Source organism: Balaenoptera borealis (genome assembly GCF_965194805.1).
Source record: "Balaenoptera borealis genome assembly, chromosome: 19".
Taxonomy (NCBI): Eukaryota; Metazoa; Chordata; class Mammalia; order Artiodactyla; family Balaenopteridae; genus Balaenoptera; species Balaenoptera borealis.
In genome coordinates this window covers 19,743,427-19,763,302 of record NC_138878.1, presented here as the reverse complement: position 1 = coordinate 19,763,302, position 19,876 = coordinate 19,743,427, and the positions used below count along the sequence as shown (strand labels likewise).

Here is a 19,876-nt window from a genome sequence, read left to right as displayed (position 1 = left end):
ACGTACAATGACATGACTGCTCCAGGCCTCAGATTTCTCCTTGGGTCATGAGGGTATCAGTATAAATTAATTAGGTTTGGGAGCATCATATATATTCAAATACCTTATCTGCCCTTTATTCCTTGACACAGTAATTTTTAAGTTAGCACTTTGCTAACCTCAAGCTGGGATGGAATAGGGGGCAAAATCAAAGAAAATCTTCACGGTGTGGATCATGCAAAATAATACCCATTAATACCCAAATCTCTCAGAACACATTGTACCAAGCAAATCATTTATCTTGAGCAAACCATTCTTCAGCTGATTGTGCAATCATCAGAGGCGTCTACCTCCATCCCTAGCCTACAGAAGACCCTAGACAGTCAACTTTGCCAATAGAAAGGAGTCTTTTCTAAAAGCCTCGAGCAGGATTTGTCTCAGTCGTAGGTGAACAAATGAAATGAAACACTCCAGTCTGAGACCCACATTGGTAGCTTCATAAATGTACCTAATCTTCACAGACCAGCAAAGAGATCAAAGTTTATGAAAAATTTCATGCGACATTAAAAGACACCACATGAGAGATAGCATCCATCTTGGGAAATATCCAGGGATACCATGTCTTCACTGTTTGGCCATGGGCAAGTTTCTCAAATTCTCTGAACCCCAGCTTCTACATCTATGAATTTGTGAAAATCATCCTGCTCAGAATTGAGATAGGTACAAAATGAAGTCACAGATATCAAAGTGCCAGATATGACTGCTTTCTACCAATCATGTTATTTTGTTAGGGAACCTGTTTTCCCAAGTATCAATCTTACCCCTTCATAGTACACATCTTTCTGATTTGGGGAAGTAAGGATTCTTTTATCAATCCGGTAATTTCTGTGGCCATTGAAATTCAAAGACTCTCATCCTTTGCTATTTAATGGCATTGATTGGCTGGATTTTCCCTTCTCACCCACTCATAGTTCAGTTATCAGAGTGAAAAGACGAAGATAAGCTATAAAAATATGATTGCATTGCTGCTGCAACTTCCTAGACTCAGATGGTTATAAACTGATGCAGGACATTCCAATTTTAACTATCTACTGCTGTTTTTATTTCATAAAGCCACTTAAAACATCCGGTACTGCTTTTATATACATCACTACTTTTATGGCTTTTGTGTCATAATGAAAGGCAGTTTGTTGGAAGCTGAGGGGTTTTTTTCCAGCAGAAGAATAGCGAACTTGCAATAAGACATTTCTGTCTAGTTTCTCTGCCTTCTAACTCTGTCCCATGTAATAAGTCCACGCTCCTCCAGGCTGCCAGATTATTTTCCCCAAAAAGCTATTTATAAGGCATTACCCTGCTCAGCCTTTAAAGGCTCCCTATTACATTGATTGGAAGGCCCTATGTCCTTAGCCTGGCTTTTAAAGATGTCTATTGTCTGGCCTCATAACTCACCCATATAAAACAAAACACCTAGATTGCTCTTTGCCTTTTTCAGTACTCATGATTGCATACATAATGTGCCTTCTCCACCATTTCTGGGAAGTCCTCCTGCCTTGCTTCTTTTTATTTTTCTCTATTTTTTAAAAAATTGAAGTATAGTTGATTTACAATGTTGTGTTTAATTTCTGCTGTACAGCAAAGTGAATTAGTTATACACATATATATAAATTATTTTTTTAATATTCTTTTCCATTATGGTTTATCCCAGGAGATTGGACATAGTTCCCTGTGCTATACAGTAGGACCTTGTTGTTTATCCATTCTAAACGTAATAGTTCACATCTACTAACCCCAAACTCCCAACCCATCACTCCCCCACCCCCAACCTTGGCAACCACAAGTCTGTCCTCTATGTCTGTGAGTCTGTTTCTGTTTTGTAGATAGGTTCATTTGTGCCATATTTTAGATTCCACATATAAGTGATCTCATATGGTATTTGTCATTCTCTTTCTGACTTACTTCACTTAGTATGATAATCTGTAGTTGCATCTGTGTTGCTGCAAATGGCATTATTTCATTATTTTTATGGCTGAGTAATATTCCATCATATATATGTACCATATCTTCTTTATCCATTCAACTGTTGATGGACATTTAGGTTGTTTCCATGTCTTGGTTATTGTGAATATGAATATAGGAGTGTATGTATCTTTTTAAATTATACTTTTGTCCAAGTATATGCCCAAGAGTGGAATTGCTGGATCATATGGCAGTTCTGTTTTTAGTTTTCTGAGGAACCTCCATACTGTTCTCCACAGTGGCTGTATCAATTTACATTCCCACCAACAGTGTAGGAGGGCTCCCTTTTCTCCACACACTCTCCAGCCTTTGTTATTTGTAGACTTTTTAATGATGGCCATTTTGACTGGTGTGAGGTGGTACCTCATTGTGGTTTTGATTTGCATTTCTCTAATAATCAGCAATGATGAGCATCTTTTCATGTGTGTATTGCCCATCTGTATGTCTTTTTGGAGAAATGTCTATTAAGGTCTTCTGCCCAATTTTCGATTGGGTTGTTTATTTGTTGTTAAGTTGTATGAGCTGTTTGTATATTTTGTAGATTAAGCACTTGTCGGTCACATTATTTGCAAATATTTTCTCCCATTCTGTAGGTTGTCTTTTCACTTTGTTTATGGTTTCCTTTGCTGTGCAAAGCTTGTAAGTTTGACTAGGTCCCATTTGTTTATTTTTATTTCTATTGCCTTGGGAGACTGACCTAAGAAAACACTCACTCATACAATTTATGTCAGAATGTTTTGCCTATGCTCTCTTCTAGGAGTTTTATGGTGTCGTGTCTTATATTTAAGTCTTTAAGTCGCCTGTGAAGCCATCTGGTCTTTGACTTTTGTTTGTAGTGAGTTTTTAAATTACAGATTCTATTTCACTTCTAGTGATCAGTCTGTTCAAATTATCTATTTCTTCTTGATTCAGTCTTGGTGGACTGTATGTTTCTAGAAGTTGTCCATTTCTTCTAGGTTGTCAAATTTGTTGGCATATAATTATTAATAGTATTCTCTTATGATTTTTTTGTATTTCTGCGGTATTGGTTGAGATTTCTCCTTTTTCATTTCTTATTTTGTTTATTTGGGTTCTCTCTCTTTTCTTCTCGGTTAGCCTGGCCAGAGGTTTGTCAATTTTGTTTACCCCTTCAAAGAACCAGCTATTGGTTTTATTGATTTTTACTATTTTCTTTAAAATCTCTACTTATTTCCTCCCTGACCTTTATTATCTCCTTCCTTCCGCTGACTTTAGGTTTTTTTTGTTCTTATTTTTATAATTCTAGGTGGTATGTTAGGTTATTTATTTGAGATTTTTCTTGTTTTTAGAGGAAGTCCTGTATCACTATGAACTTTCCTCTAAGAACTGCTTTTGCTGCATCCCATAGATTTTGTATGGTTGTGTTTTCATTGTCGTTTGTCTCAAGGTATTTATTTAATTTCCTTTTTGATTTCCTTGTTGACCCATTGGTTTTTTATAGCAGGTTGTTTAGTCTCCGTGTGATTGTTTTTTTTCTCATTTCTTTTCCTGTGGTTTGATTTCTAGTTTCATGCTGTTGTAGTCAGAGAAGATGCTTGAAATAATTTCTGTACTCTTAAATTTGTTGCAGTTAGTTTTGTGCCCTAGTATGTGGTCAATCCTAGAGAATGTTCCATGTGCACTGGAAAAGAATGTGTATTCTGTTTGGGGGGGGTTTGCAGGTAATGTCCTGAAAATATCAATTAAGTCTAACTGTTCTATTGTATCATTTAGGATCTCTGTTGCCTTACTGATTTTCTGTCTAGAAGATCTGTCCATTGATGGGAGTGGGGTGTTAAAGTCTCCTACTATTATTGTATTCCCATCAATTTGTCCCTTTATGTCTGTTAGTATTTGTTTTATGTATGCGGGTGCTCCTATATTAGATGCATATGTATTGATGAGTGTAAAATCCTCTTCTTGTATTGATCCTTTACCATTACATAGTGTCCTTCTTTATCTTTCTTTATGGCCTTTGTTTTAAAGTCTATTTTGTCTGATATGAGTATTGCAACTCCTGCTTTCTTGTCATTTCCATTTGCATGAAATATCTTTTTCCATCCCCTCACTTTCAATCTATGTGTGTCCTTTGCCTTAAGGTCAGTCGCTTGTAGGCAACATATCGTAGGCTCTTGTTTTTTCTCCAGTCTGCCACTCTGTCTTTTGATTGGAGCATTCAATCCATTGACATTTAAGGTAATTATTGATACATATGTATTTATCGTCATTTTAAAACTTATTTTCCAGTTAATTCTATGTTTATTCTTTGTTCCTTTTTCCTTTTGTGGTTTGATGATTTTATTTTATGCTTGTGTTCTAGTCTTTTTGGTTTTTGTGAATCTATTGTATGTTTTTGATTTGTGGTTCCCCTGTTTTTCAAGTATGTTAACCCTTTCGTGTATCTGCTTGCTTTAGACTAATAGTCATATAGGCTCAAATACATTCTATAAAAAAGAATCTACATTTTTTTACCCTCCTTCCCCATATTTTATGACTTTGATGTCCTTTTTTACATCTTCATGTTTATCCTTTTGCTATTCCTTGTGTACATCATTGCTTTCACAGTTTTTTTTTCTTTTTGATCGGTATACTAGCTAATTTAAGCGATTTACTTTCCAATTGTGATTTTCTCCTTCCTGTATCTTCTTCTTTTCTATTTAGAGAAGACCTTTCAGTGTTCCTTTTAGGGTGGGTTTAGTATTGCTGTATTCTTTTAGTTTTTGCTTGTCTGAAATTCTTTATCATTTAGAATAGGAGGAGAAAGAATTTTGCTGGGTAGAGCATTCTATGTCGCCGATTTTTCCCTTTCAAGATTTTGAATATATTTTTGCCACTCCCTTCTGGCCTGCAGCATTTCTGTAGAGAAATCAGCTAATAGCCTTATGGCAGTTCCCTTTAGGGAAAGTTAAAAGAGTAATTAACTTTTTTTTCTCTCTTGCTGCCTTTAGAATCCTCTCTTTAACTTCTGCCATTTTTATTATACTATGTCTTGGTGTAGGTCTGTTTGGGTTCCTCTCATTTGGGACCCTCTGTGCTTCCTGTATCTGGATATCTGTTTCCTTCTTTAGGTTTGGGAATTTTTCAGCCATAATTTCTTCAAATACATTTTCAATCCCCTTTTCTTTCTTCTCCTTCTGGAATCCCTGTAGATTGGCATGCTTTATATTATCCCATAGGTCTGTTATATTGCTTTCATTTTTTTTCATTTGGTTTTCTGTCCACTGTTTTGATTGGGTAATTTCCATTATTCTATCTTCCAGATCACTTATTCTTTCTTCTGCATTATTCCTTCTGCTATTCATTGCCTTTAGCTCAGCTTTCATCTAGGCAAATGAATTGTCTAATATTTCTTGGCTCCTCCTTATAGTTTCTAGTTCCTTTTTACACTAATCTGAATTTCTGGCAATAGCCTTTATTAACTCCTTCAGTATTTTCATTACCTCCTTTTCAAACTCTGTCTATTAGACTGAAGAGGTCTGTTTCATTGTTTGTTCCTTCAGGGGAATTCTCTTGGTCTTTCAACTGGGAGTGATTCCTCTGCTTCTCCATTTTGATTATATTTCTCTTACTCTGTGAATTTAGGAGAAGCAATTATCTGTTGTAGTCTTGGAGGACTATTTATACGTGGGAGCATCCCTGCATAACGTGTGTGGATTTAATATTTTTTTGGCATGGGGGCTGTTTTTGGTTTGGATGCTTGCCATCTCTTTACTCAGTGTGTGCTTGCCATTATCCCCTTGATAGGGGGTGTGCAGGTATGAGGCCCAGGTGCATTCCCAGGAAGGCGGGGGCAGTGGTTGGTGCCCAGGCATGGGACCCTTGGAGGTGGTGGGCTGCGCACGCTCCCAAGGAGATGGGGACAGTGGTTGGTGCCCAGCTGTGGGACCCTTGGAGGCAGCAGGAGTCCGCGCCTGTGTCTGGAGTCTTAGATGGCAGCAGTGGCTCACACCTGCCTTTAGAATGCAAGTAGGCAGTACCCTGCCACCTGAGACTGCATGCCTGGATAAAGAAGCTCCTATGGTGGTCCTGCCCCTCTCCTCTCATATCCCAAAACAATGGCACCTTGACTCTCTGGCGGGCCCTGGCTTCTTCCCAAACTCCCTTGGTTGTGGAGCACCACACCCTAGCCCCCTCAAGCTGTCTCCATGCAGCCAACCCCAGTCCTCTCCCTGGGTCTGACCTCTGAAGCCCGAGCCTCAGCACCCAGCCTCTGCCTGCCCCAGCAGGGGAGCATCTCAGGCTGGGGAGTGCCAGGCAGCAGCACGGACCATCTGTGCAGTCTCTCTCCACTTTGCCCTCTGCAAACTGGTTGCTGCCCTCTCCTTCAAGTCTTTGAAGCTCCTCCTCTGTCCTGGCTGATCTCCCCGCCAGTGAGGGGACTTCCCAGGGTGCGGAAGCCTTTCCTCTTTCACAGCTCCCTCCCAGGGGCGCAGGGCCTGTCCTGATTCCTTTTTTTTTTTTTTTTTTTGCCTTTTTTCTTTTGTCCTATCCAGCTATGTGGAGATTTTCTTGCCCTTTTGGAAGTCTGAGGTCTTCTGCCAGCATTCAGTAGATGTTCTGTGAGAACCTCATTTCACATGTATATGTATTTTTGATGTATTTGTGGGAGAAGGTAAGCTCCACGTCCTGCTCTTCTGCCATCTTGATCCGATCCCTCCTTGCTGCTCACCATCAGTTGAATTCTTATCAATAAAAACCTAGCTCTCTATCCAGCTTTTCCAGGAATTCCTCCCTGGGATTTCTCCCTCTCCTAACCCTTAGCAGAACTTACCGCTCCCTCTTTTCTTTCAACACAACCATATTCTGCCCAGTCATGTGGCTTTGGTTGTTGCCTTGTGTTATCACTTGTGTGACTCTCCAAATCGAGATCCAAAGTTCCCTTAGATTAGGAAACAGGTGTTATATCTTTAGCCTGCACTGTGCCTGTACTGCACATTGTGTAATGATACATTAGAAAAGGGAAAGACTCTAGGAGGAAACTCAGCAGATGCCTCCTTTTACAGAGATTAAGTGACTTGGCCCTGGTCACATGGAAGTTTATAGCAGATCACTTGAAGCCCACTACAGTGTACTTTCCAGGAATGGGGAAGAGAGGGATGTACAGATGGATAGATGCACGTATGCATTGTAAGTAGGTATCTGTCAAACTCTTGATTCAAGGGTGTGGGGAAAACCTGATAATAGAGAAATGACAACTAATGCGTCCAGTTGGTAGAGATGGAAGTTCCTCTCTAGTTCCACCAGACTCACAAAAGGTAACCCCCCAAGACCTTGGCAGAGCAGCCAACAGGTCCTGGGGGGAAAGACATTAGGTTTCTGGGCAACATTATAACTGGTTGTTCTAACGGTACATTTTTAATCGAAGACCTGGCCTCCCCTACTATGTCCTCCTCCCCAGTCAGAGCTCTCCCTCGCACTTCAGGGTCTTTGCCATTCAAATCCCAAACCTACTTCACTAATGCAACTGACTCCAAGGACTGATATATGATTAGTGATTTATATTATAATGTGTCCACCATAGTGGACTATGTTTGTATCACTGTGGCTTCTTAGAAACTTGCCTATCAAGGCATCTCTCACATGGACAGATCACCTGACAGGTGACTATCCAGACTCTGATAATAAGCATCTAGTGACAGAATTGATAACCAGCCCAGGAAGTCCTTATACTTTTCAGACAATTCTGACTCCTATAAAGTCCCTTGTTGAATAAGTTTAATCATTTTGTTCAGCTTGTCAACAAACAGTTGTTAATGTTGGATGGCGTGGTTGACACAATGTGTGACACATGGAGATTATGGCATAGACATGGCCCCTTGTCTTAAGGCACGTTCGGTCTAGGTAAAATCTCTTTTTCCGTAATCCCCCCTCCCATTGATTCTTGGATCAAACAGAACATTTTGATTATCATTGGATAACCAGCCCTAGAGGAATGTGAAAAACAAATCTTTCCTTCCTTACGAGCATCTCTCCCTCCTAACTAACCATCTCAGTGCCCTCCGGTTCTTGATGACATGCCATTACCTGAGTTTCTCTACATTCCTGGTCACACCGTCTTTGACTGCCTCTCACTCTTGGGAGCATGAGAGTTACAAACAGAAGAGCCATGTATGTGATTTCAGCCCTTGATCCTGATAGAAACTCTCTAGTCCAACAGTCGCTTATTATAGACCATAAAGTAGGTTAGGTGAATTCAGACCAAAGACAGATCAGTAGTCCCCAGCACTGGAACATCAAAGTCATCACTAACCTAGAAACCATGAAATCTCACTTTCATAGTAGGTGGCTATCCATCTCCAAGATAGCCTGTTGTGAGAGGAATAACTTCAGGTGTTAATGACCTAAACATCTAAGGTCCCCCAAACGCATCCTCAGCATGGGCTTCACGGATGCTCACCTGGCCTGGCCTGTTCAAAAAATTCCCACCATGCCCCATGATGTCCCTGATAAAGTAGAACCTTCTGGAGGGGATCTCATTTTGGTCCAAATACAGGTTCTTCCTTAACCACATACCTCAAGTGATGGTGTTCCTGTAATAGGTGACTATAACTTTTAATGAGAAAATATAATACGTGTTAACCTCACATTCATCTTCTTGCCTTCTGCACATGTAATACATAAATGGTGCTTTACAGGAGATTAAAATAAGACAAAGGCTGGAGCACAGTGTGTGTGAGCTTACCTATTATCAGTATTAGGAGTCAGAATGATTCATATATCCAACAGATTCTACTGTATCTGGCTCTGAGCTTGGTTATGTAGTACCAAGATGAATAAGGTGCATTCTGTCAGATATGATCTAGTAAGAGTTTTATGGTAGTTTTCTGCCTCATCTCCCACCCCCATGTTTAAGAAAATCCATGGTATTTTATTTCGATGTTGGCACCAGTGAGGAAATATCTAGGAAAGTCTGACCTCACCTTGGGGTTTCTCATGCCAATGGTTTTGTCACCATCATATTGACCCCTAGAAGTCCTATGATATCACCATTGTGGATACTGGCTTCTTTTCATGTGGTACCAATAAAACACAGAAGAATCATTAAGGTGAAAGTTTATTAAAGGGTCATAATTAACAAGAAGGAAATCGTTGCATTAGAACTTGAGCTCTGCAGTCAGATCTGAGATGTGAATTTTGGCTTGGTCAGCTTTTATTTCTGTGATCTTAGACACCTCATTTAGCTTTCTGTATCAAACCATCTTCATATTAAGATGAGTTGGCTACAATTAAACATAGGACAACAGTAATCTGGCTTACATGGAAGGTCTGCTCTCCAGATTTCCCCATAATTGTTAGTCTAGTTTTATACTGTAGGTAACAACCAAGCACCAAACTTTCAAGAACATACCTCAAAATCCAGACCCAAAAAAGAATGACACCCTTGCCCTTCTCATCTCTTAAAATGCAAACTTTATTTGCTTCACATTTTCTCTCCAAAGTATTAAACGTACGGTATTTCATCAGTCTCCATAAAATTTTAAAGCAGATACAGATGTTCTTCCCTACTAAGTGTTGAATTTAGAGTCAGAAGACCCGGTTGTGAATTCTGCCTCATCCACTTATTAACAGTGGGATCTGCATCAGCTGGCTTCCTCTCTCTGAGCCTTGGTGTCCCCATCTGCAAAGGAGTAACAATGATGTGATGATGGTGGCAGTGATGGTAAGACAAGGATGCCTCACAAACTTGTTAGAGTTAGATAAACTATTGTGTGATAATGGTTGCAATGTTTAAATTGTAAAGTCCCCATTTGTCTTATTATTTATGATCAGGGGAACCAAGCTCATGGCATAGAGAAGAGGCTCAAGGTCACCCGTAGTCAGACTGTGCCCATGAATGTCAAATTGGGACACTCCCAATGGAATGACTGCCTGTACAACCTCAGGAGTTTGTTAACCTTTGGCCCAAATCTGGTTCACCTTCAAGATGAAGTTGCCATTTGCCCCCTGGACCCAATCCGAGATGCCATCAACTACAGTGTTATTCCACACTGGCTCTGTGAGGATACAGCAGTGAGTAAGACGGTGGCAGGGCCCTCACGGCTTATAGCTTATTACAGTCTAATAGAAGTAGAATGACCTTAATGATAGTCTAGTTTTAAGGCTTCCTTAAAATCATGAGGCTGCTGAGACTTATAGTGACTACATAGCTTGTCACATCTCATCCAGGGAAAGAGGAAAGGTAGAATGTGAGCTCAAATTTTCCAGATCCCCAGGCTAATGCTGAGTCTCATGTAACTCTGACATAAATAAGTCACGCCACTAATTCTTTTCTATTTCAAATAGGATTGCCCTGTGACTTCATAAGAGAGTTTGCTTAGGGTATTAGGCATTAAAGAATCCACCTTCTTCATTCCTACTTTGGTAGAATACCCATGGGCAAGAGGAGGTCCAGCATCTTCACATCTGGATGGTTTTAATGTGATGGACAGACATCCCTCTGCAAAAGGACGGTATTTAAGTTTTTAACCTAATTAACACCCTATCTTAATTAAGGCACCTTTGGCTAGCTGAAGTAAATTGGGGGATTTATTGAAAAGCTCCTAGGGTGTCTTATGAAACTGATGCAACAGCTGAACTTGGCAAAGGAGATAACCAAAGAGGCTCTGGGGATTCCTTAGTAGAAGCTGAAGGCCATAAAAGTGGCCTCTAGAGGTGTGCTGTCCAATACAATAGACACTAGCTATTAAATTTAAATGTAAATTTAAGTAAAATTTAAAAGTCAGTTCCTCAGTCACAGTAGCCACATTTCAGTTGCTTGATATCCACATGTGGCTACTGTATTGGACAGTGCAAGCTATACAACATTTCCATCACTGAGAAAGTTCTACACCAGAGCACTGCTCTAGACTGATGCATTCAAGTGGCTCATTCCTAAGACTCCCAGACTCGGTATCACCTTATTTCAATTTTCTGATTTTCTGGAGAGATAACTTAGCCAGGTTTACACTGTGTCTACCAATCAACTATGACCAGGGAGGACAGGCTCATTTAATACAGACTTTGCCTGGCTCTGGCTGGCTACCTCCACTGGGGTGGGGCCTGTAAGAGATCCTTCCCAAAAAAGGGTATGGTCATGTCACCTCCTAGACTCTCCCAACCTGGTCTTTTTTTTTTTTTTTTTTTTTAAAGGAAGTATAGTTGATTTACAATGTTGTGTTACTTACTGCTGTACAGCAAAGTGATTCAGTTATACATATATATGTTCTTTTTTTATATTCTTTTCCCTTATGGCTTATCATAAGATATTGAATATAGTTCCCTGTGCTATATACAGTAGGACCTTGTTGTTTATCCATCCTATATATAATAGCTTACATCTGCTAACCCCGGCATCCCACTCCATCCCTCCCCCAACCCCCTTCCCCTTGGCAACCACCAGTCTGTTTTCTCTGTCTGTGATTCTGTTTCATAGATAGGTTCATTTCTGTCATATTTTAGATTCCACATGTAAGTGATATCATATGGTATTTGTCTTTTTCTGACTTAGTTCACTTAGTATGATAATCTCTAGGTCCATCCATGTTGTTGCAAATGGCATTATTTCATTCTTTTTTATGGCTGAGAAGTATTTCATTGTATATATATACACCATATCATTTTTCTTTATGACTTTTCATCATTTAAAAAAATTGGAGTATAGTTGATTTACAATGTTGTGTTAGTTTCAGGTGTTCAACAAAGTGATTCAGTTTATATATATATATATATATATATATATATATATATATATATACACACACACACACACACACACACACATATATTTCAGATTCTTTCCCCTTACAGATTATTACGAAATACTGAGCATAGTTCCCTGTGCTATACAGTAGGTCCCTGTTGGTTATCTATTTTATATATAGTAGTGAGGGTTTTTTTTTTAATAGATCTTTATTGGAGTATAACTGCTTCACAATACTATGTTAGTTTCTGTTGTACAGCAAAGTGAATCAGCCATATGCATACATAAATCCCCACATCCCCTCCCTCTTGAGCCACCCTCCCACCCTCCCTATCTCACCCCTCTAGGTCGTCGCAAAACACTGAGCTGATCTCCCTCCGCTATGCTGCTGCTTCCCACTAGCTATCTATTTTACATTTGGTAGTGTATATATGTCGATGCTAGTCTCACTTCGCCCCAGCTTCCTCCTCCCTGCCACTGTGTCCTCAAGTCCATTCTCTATGTCTACGTCTTTATTCCTGCCCTGCCACTAGGTTAATCAGTACCATTTTTTAAAAATTCCATATATATGCGTTAGCATACGGTATTTGTTTTTCTCTTTCTGACTTACTTCACTCTGTCTGACAGACTCTAGGTCCATCCTCCTCACTACAAATAATTTCGTTTCTTTTTATGGCTGAGTAATATTCCATTGTATATATGTGCCATATCTTCTTTATCCATTCATCTGTCAGTGGACATTTAGGTTGCTCCCATGTCCTGGCTATTGTAAATAGAGCTGCAGTGAACATTTTGGTACATGTCTCTTTTTGAATTATGGTTTTCTCAGGGTATATGCCCAGTAGTGGGATTGCTGGGTCATACGGTAGTTCTAGTTTTAGTTTTTTGAGGAACCTCCATACTATTTTCCATAGTGGTTGTATCAATTTACATTCCCACCAACAGTGCAGGAGGGTTCCCTTTTCACCACACCCTTTCCAGCATTTATTGTTTGTAGATTTTTTGATGATGGCCATTCTGACCGGTGTGAGGTGATACAGCATTGTAGTTTTGATTTGTATTTCTCTAATAATTAGTGATGCTGAGCATCTTTTCATGGGCCTCTTGGCCATCTGTATGTCTTCATTGGTGAAATGTTTATTTAGGTCTTCTGCCCATTTTTTAATTGGATTTGATTTTTTGATATTGAGCTTCATGAGCTGTCTGTATATTTTGGAGATTAATCCTTTTGTCCGTTGTTTCATTTGCAAATATTTTCTCCCATTCTGAGGGTTGTCTTGTTTATGGTTTCCTTTGCTGTGCAAAAGCTTTTAAGTTTAACTAGGTCCCATTTGATTATTTTTGTTTTTATTTTCATTACTTTAGGAGGTGGGTCAAAAAAGATCTTGCTGTGGTTTATGTCAAAGAGTGTTTTTCCTATGGTTTCCTCTAAGAGTTTTATAGTGTTTGGCGTTAGATTTAGGTCTTTAATCCATTTGGAGTTTATTTTTGTGTGTGGTGTTAGGGAGTGTTCTAATTTCATTCTTTTACATGTAGCTGTCCAGTTTTCCCAGCACCACTTATTGAAGAGGCTGTGTTTTCCCCATTGTATGTTCTTGCCTCCTTTGTCATAAATTAGGTGACCATATGTGCGTGGGTTTATCTCTGGGCATTCTGTCCTGTTCCATTGATCTATATTTCTGGTTTTGTACCAGTACCATACTGTCTTGATTACTGTAGCTTTGTAGTGTAGTCTGAAGTCCAGGAGCCTGATTCCTCCAGCTCCGTTTTTCTTTCTCAAGATTGCTTTGGCAATTCGGGGTCTTTTGTGTTTCCATACAAATTGTAAAATTCTTTTGTTCTAATTCTGTGAAGAATGCCATTGGTAGTTTGATAGGGATTGCACTGAATCTGTAAATTGCTTTGGGTAGTATAGTAATTTTCACAATATTGATTCTTCCAAGAACATGGTATTTTTCTCCGTCTGTTTATGTCATCTTTGATTTCTTTTATCAGTGTTTTATAGTTTTCTGAGTACAAGTCTTTTGCCTCCTTAGGGAGGTTTATTCCTAGGTATTTTATTCTTTTTGTTGCAATGGTAAATGGGATTGTTTCTTTAATTTCTCTTTCTGATTTTTTGTTGTTAGTGTATAGGAATGCCAGAGATTTCTGTGTATTAATTTTGTATCCTGCAGCCTTACCAAATTCATTGATTAGTTCTAGCAGTTTTCTGGTGGCATCTTTAGGATTTTCTATGTATAGTATCATGTCATCTGCAAACAGTGACAGTTTTACTTCTTTTCCAATTTGTATTCCTTTTATTTCTTCTCTGATTGTCATGGCTAGGACTTCCAAAACTATGTTGAATAAGGGTGGCGAGAGTGGACATCCTTGTCTTTTTCCTGATCTTAGTGGAAATGCTATCAGTTTTTCACCATTGAGTATGATGTTTGCTGTGGGTTTGTTATATATGGCCTTTATTATATTGAGGTAGGTTCCCGCTATGCCCATTTTCTGGACAGTTTTTATCATAAATGGGTGATGAATTTTGTCAAAAGCTTCTTCTGCATCTATTGAGATGATCATATGGTTTTTATTCCTTACTTTGTTAATATGGTGTATCACATTGATTGATTTGCATATATTGAAGAATCCTTGCATCCCTGAGATAAATCCCACTTGATCATGGTGTATGATCCTTTTAATATGTTGTTGGATTCTATTTGCTAGTATTTTGTTCAGGACTTTTGTATCTATATTCATCAGTGATATTGGCCTATAATTTTCTTTTTTTGTGATATCTTTTTCTGGTTTGGGTATTAGGTTGATGGTGGCTTCATAGAATGGATTTGGGAGTATTCCTCCCTCTGCAATATTTTGCAAGAGTTTGAGATTGGTGTTAGCTCTTCTCAAAATGTTTGATAGAATTCGCCTGTGAAGCCTTCTGGTCCTGGACTTTTGTTTGTTGGAAGATTTTTAATTACAGTTTCAATTTCATTACTTGTGATAGGTCTGTTTATATTTTCTAAATCTTCCTGGTTCAGTCTTGGAAAATTGTACCTTTCCAAGAATTTGTCCATTTCTTTGTGGTTTTCCATTTTATTGGCATAGAGTTGTTTGTAGTAGTCTCTTATAACTTTGTATTTCTGCAGTGTCAGTTGTGATTTCTCCTTTTTCATTTCTAATTCTATTGATTTGAGTCTTCTCTGTTTTTTTCTTGATGAGTCGGGCTAATGGTTTATCAATTTTGTTTATCTTCTCAAAGAACCAGCTTTTAGTTTTATTAATTTTTGCTATTGTTTTCTTTGTTTCTATTTCATTTATTTCTGCTCTGATCTTTATGATTTCTTTCCTTCTACTGACTTTGGGTTTTCTTTGTTCTTCTTTCTCTAGTTGCTTTAGGTGTACGGATAGATTGTTTATTTGAGATTTTTCTTGTTTCTTGAGGTGAGATTGTATTGTTATGAACTTCCCTCTTAGAACTGCTTTTGCTGCGTCCCATAGGTTTTGGGCCGTCGTGTTTTCGTTGTCATTTGTTTTTATGTACTTTTTATTTCTTCTTTGATTTCTTCAGTGATATCTTGGTTATTTAGTAGTGCACTGTTTAGCCTCCATGTATTTGTGCTTTTTACAGTTTTTTTTTCCTGTAATTGATTTCCAGTGTCATAGTGTTGTGGTCAGAAAGGATGCTTGATACAATTTCAATTTTCTTAAATTTTCCGAGGCTTGATTTGTGACCCAAGATGTGATCTATCCTGGAGAATGTTCCATGTGCACTTGGGAAGAAAGTGTATTCTGCCACTTTTAGGTGGAATGTTCAATAAATATCAGTGAACTCTATCTGTTCTATTGTGTCATTTAAAGCTTGTGTTTCCTTATTTATTTTCTCTTTGGATGATCTGTTCATTGCTGTGAGTGGGGTGTTAAAGTCCCCTACTATTATTGTGTTACTGTTGATTTCTCCTTTCATGGTTGTTAGTATTTGCCTCATGTATTGAGGTGGTCCTATGTTGGGTGCATAAACATTTACAATTGTTATATCTTCTTCTTGGATGATCCCTTGATCATCATGTAGTGTCCTTCTTTGTCTCTTGTAATAGTCTTTATTTTAAAGTCTATTTTATCTGATATGAGTATTGCTACTCCAGCTTTCTTTTGATTTCCCTTTTCATGTATTATCTTTTTCCATTCCTTCACCTTCAGTCTGTATGTGTCCCTAGGTCTGAAGTGGGTCTCTTGTAGACAGCATATATATGGGTCTTGTTTTTGTATCCATTCAGCCAGTCTGTGTCTTTTGGTTGGGGCATTTAATCCATTTACATTCAAGGTTATTATTAATATGTATGTTCCTGTTACCACTTTCTTAATTGTTTGTTTTGGGTTTGTTTTTGTGGGTCTTTTCCTTCTCTTGTGTTTCCCGCCTAGAGAAGCTTCTTTAGCATTTATTGTAAAGCTGGTTTGGTGGTGCTGAATTCTCTTAGCTTTTGCTTGTTTGAAAAGCTTTTGATTTCTCCATCGAATCTGAATGAGATCCTTGCTGGGTAGAGTAATCTTGGCTGTAGGTTTTTCTCTTTTATCATTTTAAGTATATCCTGCCACTCCCTTCTGGCCTGCAGAGTTTCTGCTGAAAAATCAGCTGATAACCTTATGGGGATTCCTTTGTATGTTATTTTTTGTTTTTCCCTTGCTGCTTTTAATATTTTTGCTTTAAATTTAATTTTTGTTAGTTTGATTAATATGTGTCTTGGTGTATTTATCCTGTATGAGACTCTCTGTGCTTCCTGGACTTGAGTGACTATTTCCTTTCCCATGTCAGGGAAGTTTTCCACTATAATCTCTTCAAATATTTTCTCAGGTCCTTTTCTCTCTCTCTTCTCCTTCTGGGACCCCTGTAATTCAAATGTTGGTGCATTTAGTGTTGTCCCAGAGGTGTCTGAGATTGTCTTCAATTCTCTTCATTCTTTTTTCTGTTTCTCAGCAGTTATTTCCCCCATTTTGTCTTCCAGCTCACTTATTCATTCTTCTGCCTCAGTTATTGATTCCTTCTGGTGTATTTTTCATTTCAGTTATTGCGTTGTTCATCTTTGTTTGTTTGTTCTTTTGTTCGTCTAGATCTCTGTTAAACATTTCTTGTATTTCCTCAATCCATGCCTCCATTCTATTTCTGAGATTCTGGATCATCTTTACTGTCATTACTCTGAATTCTTTTTCAGGTAGATTGCCTATTATTTCCTCTTCATTTATTTATTTGGTCTTGTAGGATTTTACCTTGTTCCTTCATCTGTGACATATTTTTTTGCCATCTCATTTTTTTTTTGGATGAGTGGGATTGTGTTCCTGTCTTACTGGTTGTTTGGCCTGAGGCTTCCAACAGTGGAGTTTGTAGGCTGTTGGGTGGAGCTGGGTCTTGGTGCTGAGATGAGGACCTCTAGGAGACCTCACTCAGATGGATATTCCCTGGGGTCTCTGTTAGTCCAGTGGTTTGGACTCAGAGCTCCCACTGCAGGAGCTTCTGCCCAACCCCCAGCTTGTGAACCAAGCTCCTGCAAGCTGTGCAGGGGGGTGTGGGGCTTACAGAACAGAAGGGGCCCAGGCATGCCTCCTGCCTCTGGTCTCAGAGGGCAGGGGTCCCCACCTGGGAGCCCAGAAGGCTTCCTGGGCCTGAGTGGGTGGGGCCAATGCCCTTGCTCCTCAGGTCCTGGAGCACCCCTCCTGTTCTCCCCCAGCCTCCCTCCTATGCCCCCAGGACCCATGTGGCCTGGAGAGGGCTTTGTAGGGCAGGGGACTGGCCTGAGAGCTCAGTAGGTTTCCCAGGCTCGAGTGGGCAGGGCCAACACCCTCACCACATCTTCTTTATCCATTCATCTGTTGATGGACATTTAGGTTGTTTCCATGTCTTGGCTATTGTCAATAGTGCTGCTGTGGACATAGAGGAACGTGTATCTTTTTGAATTAGCATTTTGTCTGGATATATGCCCAGGAGTGGAATTGCTGGATCATATGGTAATTCTGTTTTTAGTCAAACGTGGTATCTTAACACTATTCTGCATAATGCCTCCCAGAACTTCCTGTTCATCCCTATAGCATCCTGAGATGATGAAATGGAGAATCTGGGAGGTAGATTCAGGGTAGCAACCCACTTCCTGCATCTTGTTTGTTACATTCATAATGCCTTCTTTCACATTCCTCTTTTAAAAATCTATCTAATTTATTACGAACAGTATTTATATTCATGTTCTTGTTCATTTTAGAGAGCATTCTTGAAAACATCCTAATAAACATCAAACCTCTTTTAAGAAGTCCCACTGGGCATGTTAATAGGAACAAAAGACAAAACAAGACACCACCTGTTTATGTCTCTTCATCTCAAGGTATATAACCCAATGTATATGGGGCTGTGTACACCAAAGGGATGATTTATTTTAAATCTAGTGAACCCTCTGAATGCATGATGCATTTTTTAGAACACAAGTTCAGAGGAATGACAGAAAAGCCAGAGAGGTTTCATTTAGGAGCTTTTGTCCCTTCTATGAAAAGCATCTGCACTAATAACAAACTGAATGCACAAAACTAATTATTGGAGTCATTTTAAATTAACCTGGCCAGCTAATGTAATCCCTGGAACATTTGTTTATCCATAGGAGTTTTATCTTCAGGACAAAATCATCATTGGATCTGTATGGATTGAGCATCATCAAATCCTTGTATTGAGTGGATGTGTTTGCTGATCTAGGTTGGTAAGTGGGCTGAGGGATTTAGTTTCCCCCACTGCTTACAGTTCCTCCTTGAGTGAGTTTGTCTCCCCATAGATTTCCTTTTTTAGGTCTCCCACAGAACTCTCAGGTCTTGTGTCTTATGGTGTCTGAACTCTATGCATACCCTGGCTCAGAGCTGCCCTGAGCTGCAGTGCGTCACCTGTCCGCACACCCACTGGTGTTCTGAGGATGCACACACCTGAAAACCTTCCAGGGTGGTAGTTCTCAGCCTTGACTGCACATTAGAATTGCCTGAGGAGCTTTTAAAAAGACCCAGTATAGCTGTACTCCAGACCAATTAAATCAGAACATCTAAGGGAGGGACCAGCATCAGTGATTTTTTACAGCTTCCCAGGTTACTGCAAAGATGCTGCTGACCACTTACTTGAGTGGCAAGTAAGTGGTCAGCAGCATGAGTGCCACCTGGGTTTGTTAGAAATGCAGGTTCTCTGACACTGCCCCCCCAGACCTACTGAACAAGAATCTGCATTCTACTAAGGTATCCTAGGTCTGTTCAGATGCATAGTCAAGATCAGTAAAGAAGCACTGCCCCACTAGTAGCTCTCAAGCTGGAGCATGCATCAGAAGCACCTGGAGGGCCTGTTACAATGTAGAGTGCTGGGCCCCCACTCTGATTCTAGGTCTAGGGTGAGGCTGTGCATTTCTGACAATGATGTAATACAGGTGATCCCAGGTGATGCTCCTACCATGTGGTAACCATCTAAGGCATACTTTACCCCCAGTTCATTTATTCTCCCAGTATTTGGGAGGAGCACAATAAGATTCTGAGGCACAGGGGCTACTGTAGTGAAGAAGGAGTTAAATGCTAGAGGAAGTCCAGACAATAAATAAGCAGACAAACAACTAAATTACTGAAAAACTGCAGATCATGTTAAGTCTTTACGAAAAAAATAAAGTGGTCAGGTAAGGCCTCTCTGAAGGACTGCCATTTGAGCAAAGACCTGATGGATGAAGGTCTGAAAAGCACAACCAAGAAAAGAACAGGAGAAACTGGGTTCTAGGCAGAAGGAAATATAAATGCCCTGACTGAAGGTAGGCTTCGTAAACTCCAAGTAGGATGGGAGGGCCCAGGGAAAGAGATTCCTCCTCCATCTCCAGAGCCACAACCAACTGGCTGAATGATTTGGGGAATCCTACCTTTCCTTTTGTGGCCTGTTTACTCATCCAGCTTCCCTCGTAGCATTCTTTGGAAGATTAAAATTTTATCAAGAATTTAATTCACGCTCTATTCACACAGAAGTAACACTTGACTGCTGGCATCAGGTCTCCAAGGGGGAAAGAAAACAGAACTTTCCAACAGCAGTGGGTGAGCCATCCATCTCTACTGTACCTTGTAATAGAGACATATGAAGGATGCAGTGATTTCACTGCCATCAGGAAACCCTGAGACGCAGGAGGAAATGGAGAAGGCTGCACAGGTATGAATATGGGGTGGGAGTGATGCCATCAA

The 19,876-nt window shown here is 39.6% G+C and overlaps 2 protein-coding genes across 5 annotated transcripts in view; one reads left to right on the top strand and one right to left on the bottom strand.

Moving 5' to 3' along the window:
- The window catches only part of LOC309617194 (uncharacterized protein), a 549,153-nt gene that overhangs the window by 477,429 nt on the left and 51,848 nt on the right, over nucleotides 1–19,876 (top strand). Inside the window, exon 1 of one of the 3 annotated variants that reach the window (XR_014237785.1) lies at nucleotides 11,745–19,844. The gene's annotated coding sequence lies outside the window, so the exon portion shown is untranslated. Of the gene's footprint in view, nucleotides 19,845–19,876 lie in introns of those variants that run through there. The other 2 variants (XR_014237786.1, XR_014237787.1) reach the window with 2 other exon arrangements.
- Nucleotides 1,562–19,876, bottom strand: part of LOC309617191 (uncharacterized protein) — a 661,226-nt gene continuing 642,911 nt past the window's right edge. For both annotated transcript variants that reach the window (XM_082369112.1, XM_082369113.1), the window contains one exon: nucleotides 1,562–9,610. In XM_082369112.1, coding sequence (XP_082225238.1) covers nucleotides 9,573–9,610 — 38 coding nt within the window. In that variant the 3' untranslated portion in view covers nucleotides 1,562–9,572. The remainder of the gene's footprint in view (nucleotides 9,611–19,876) is intronic.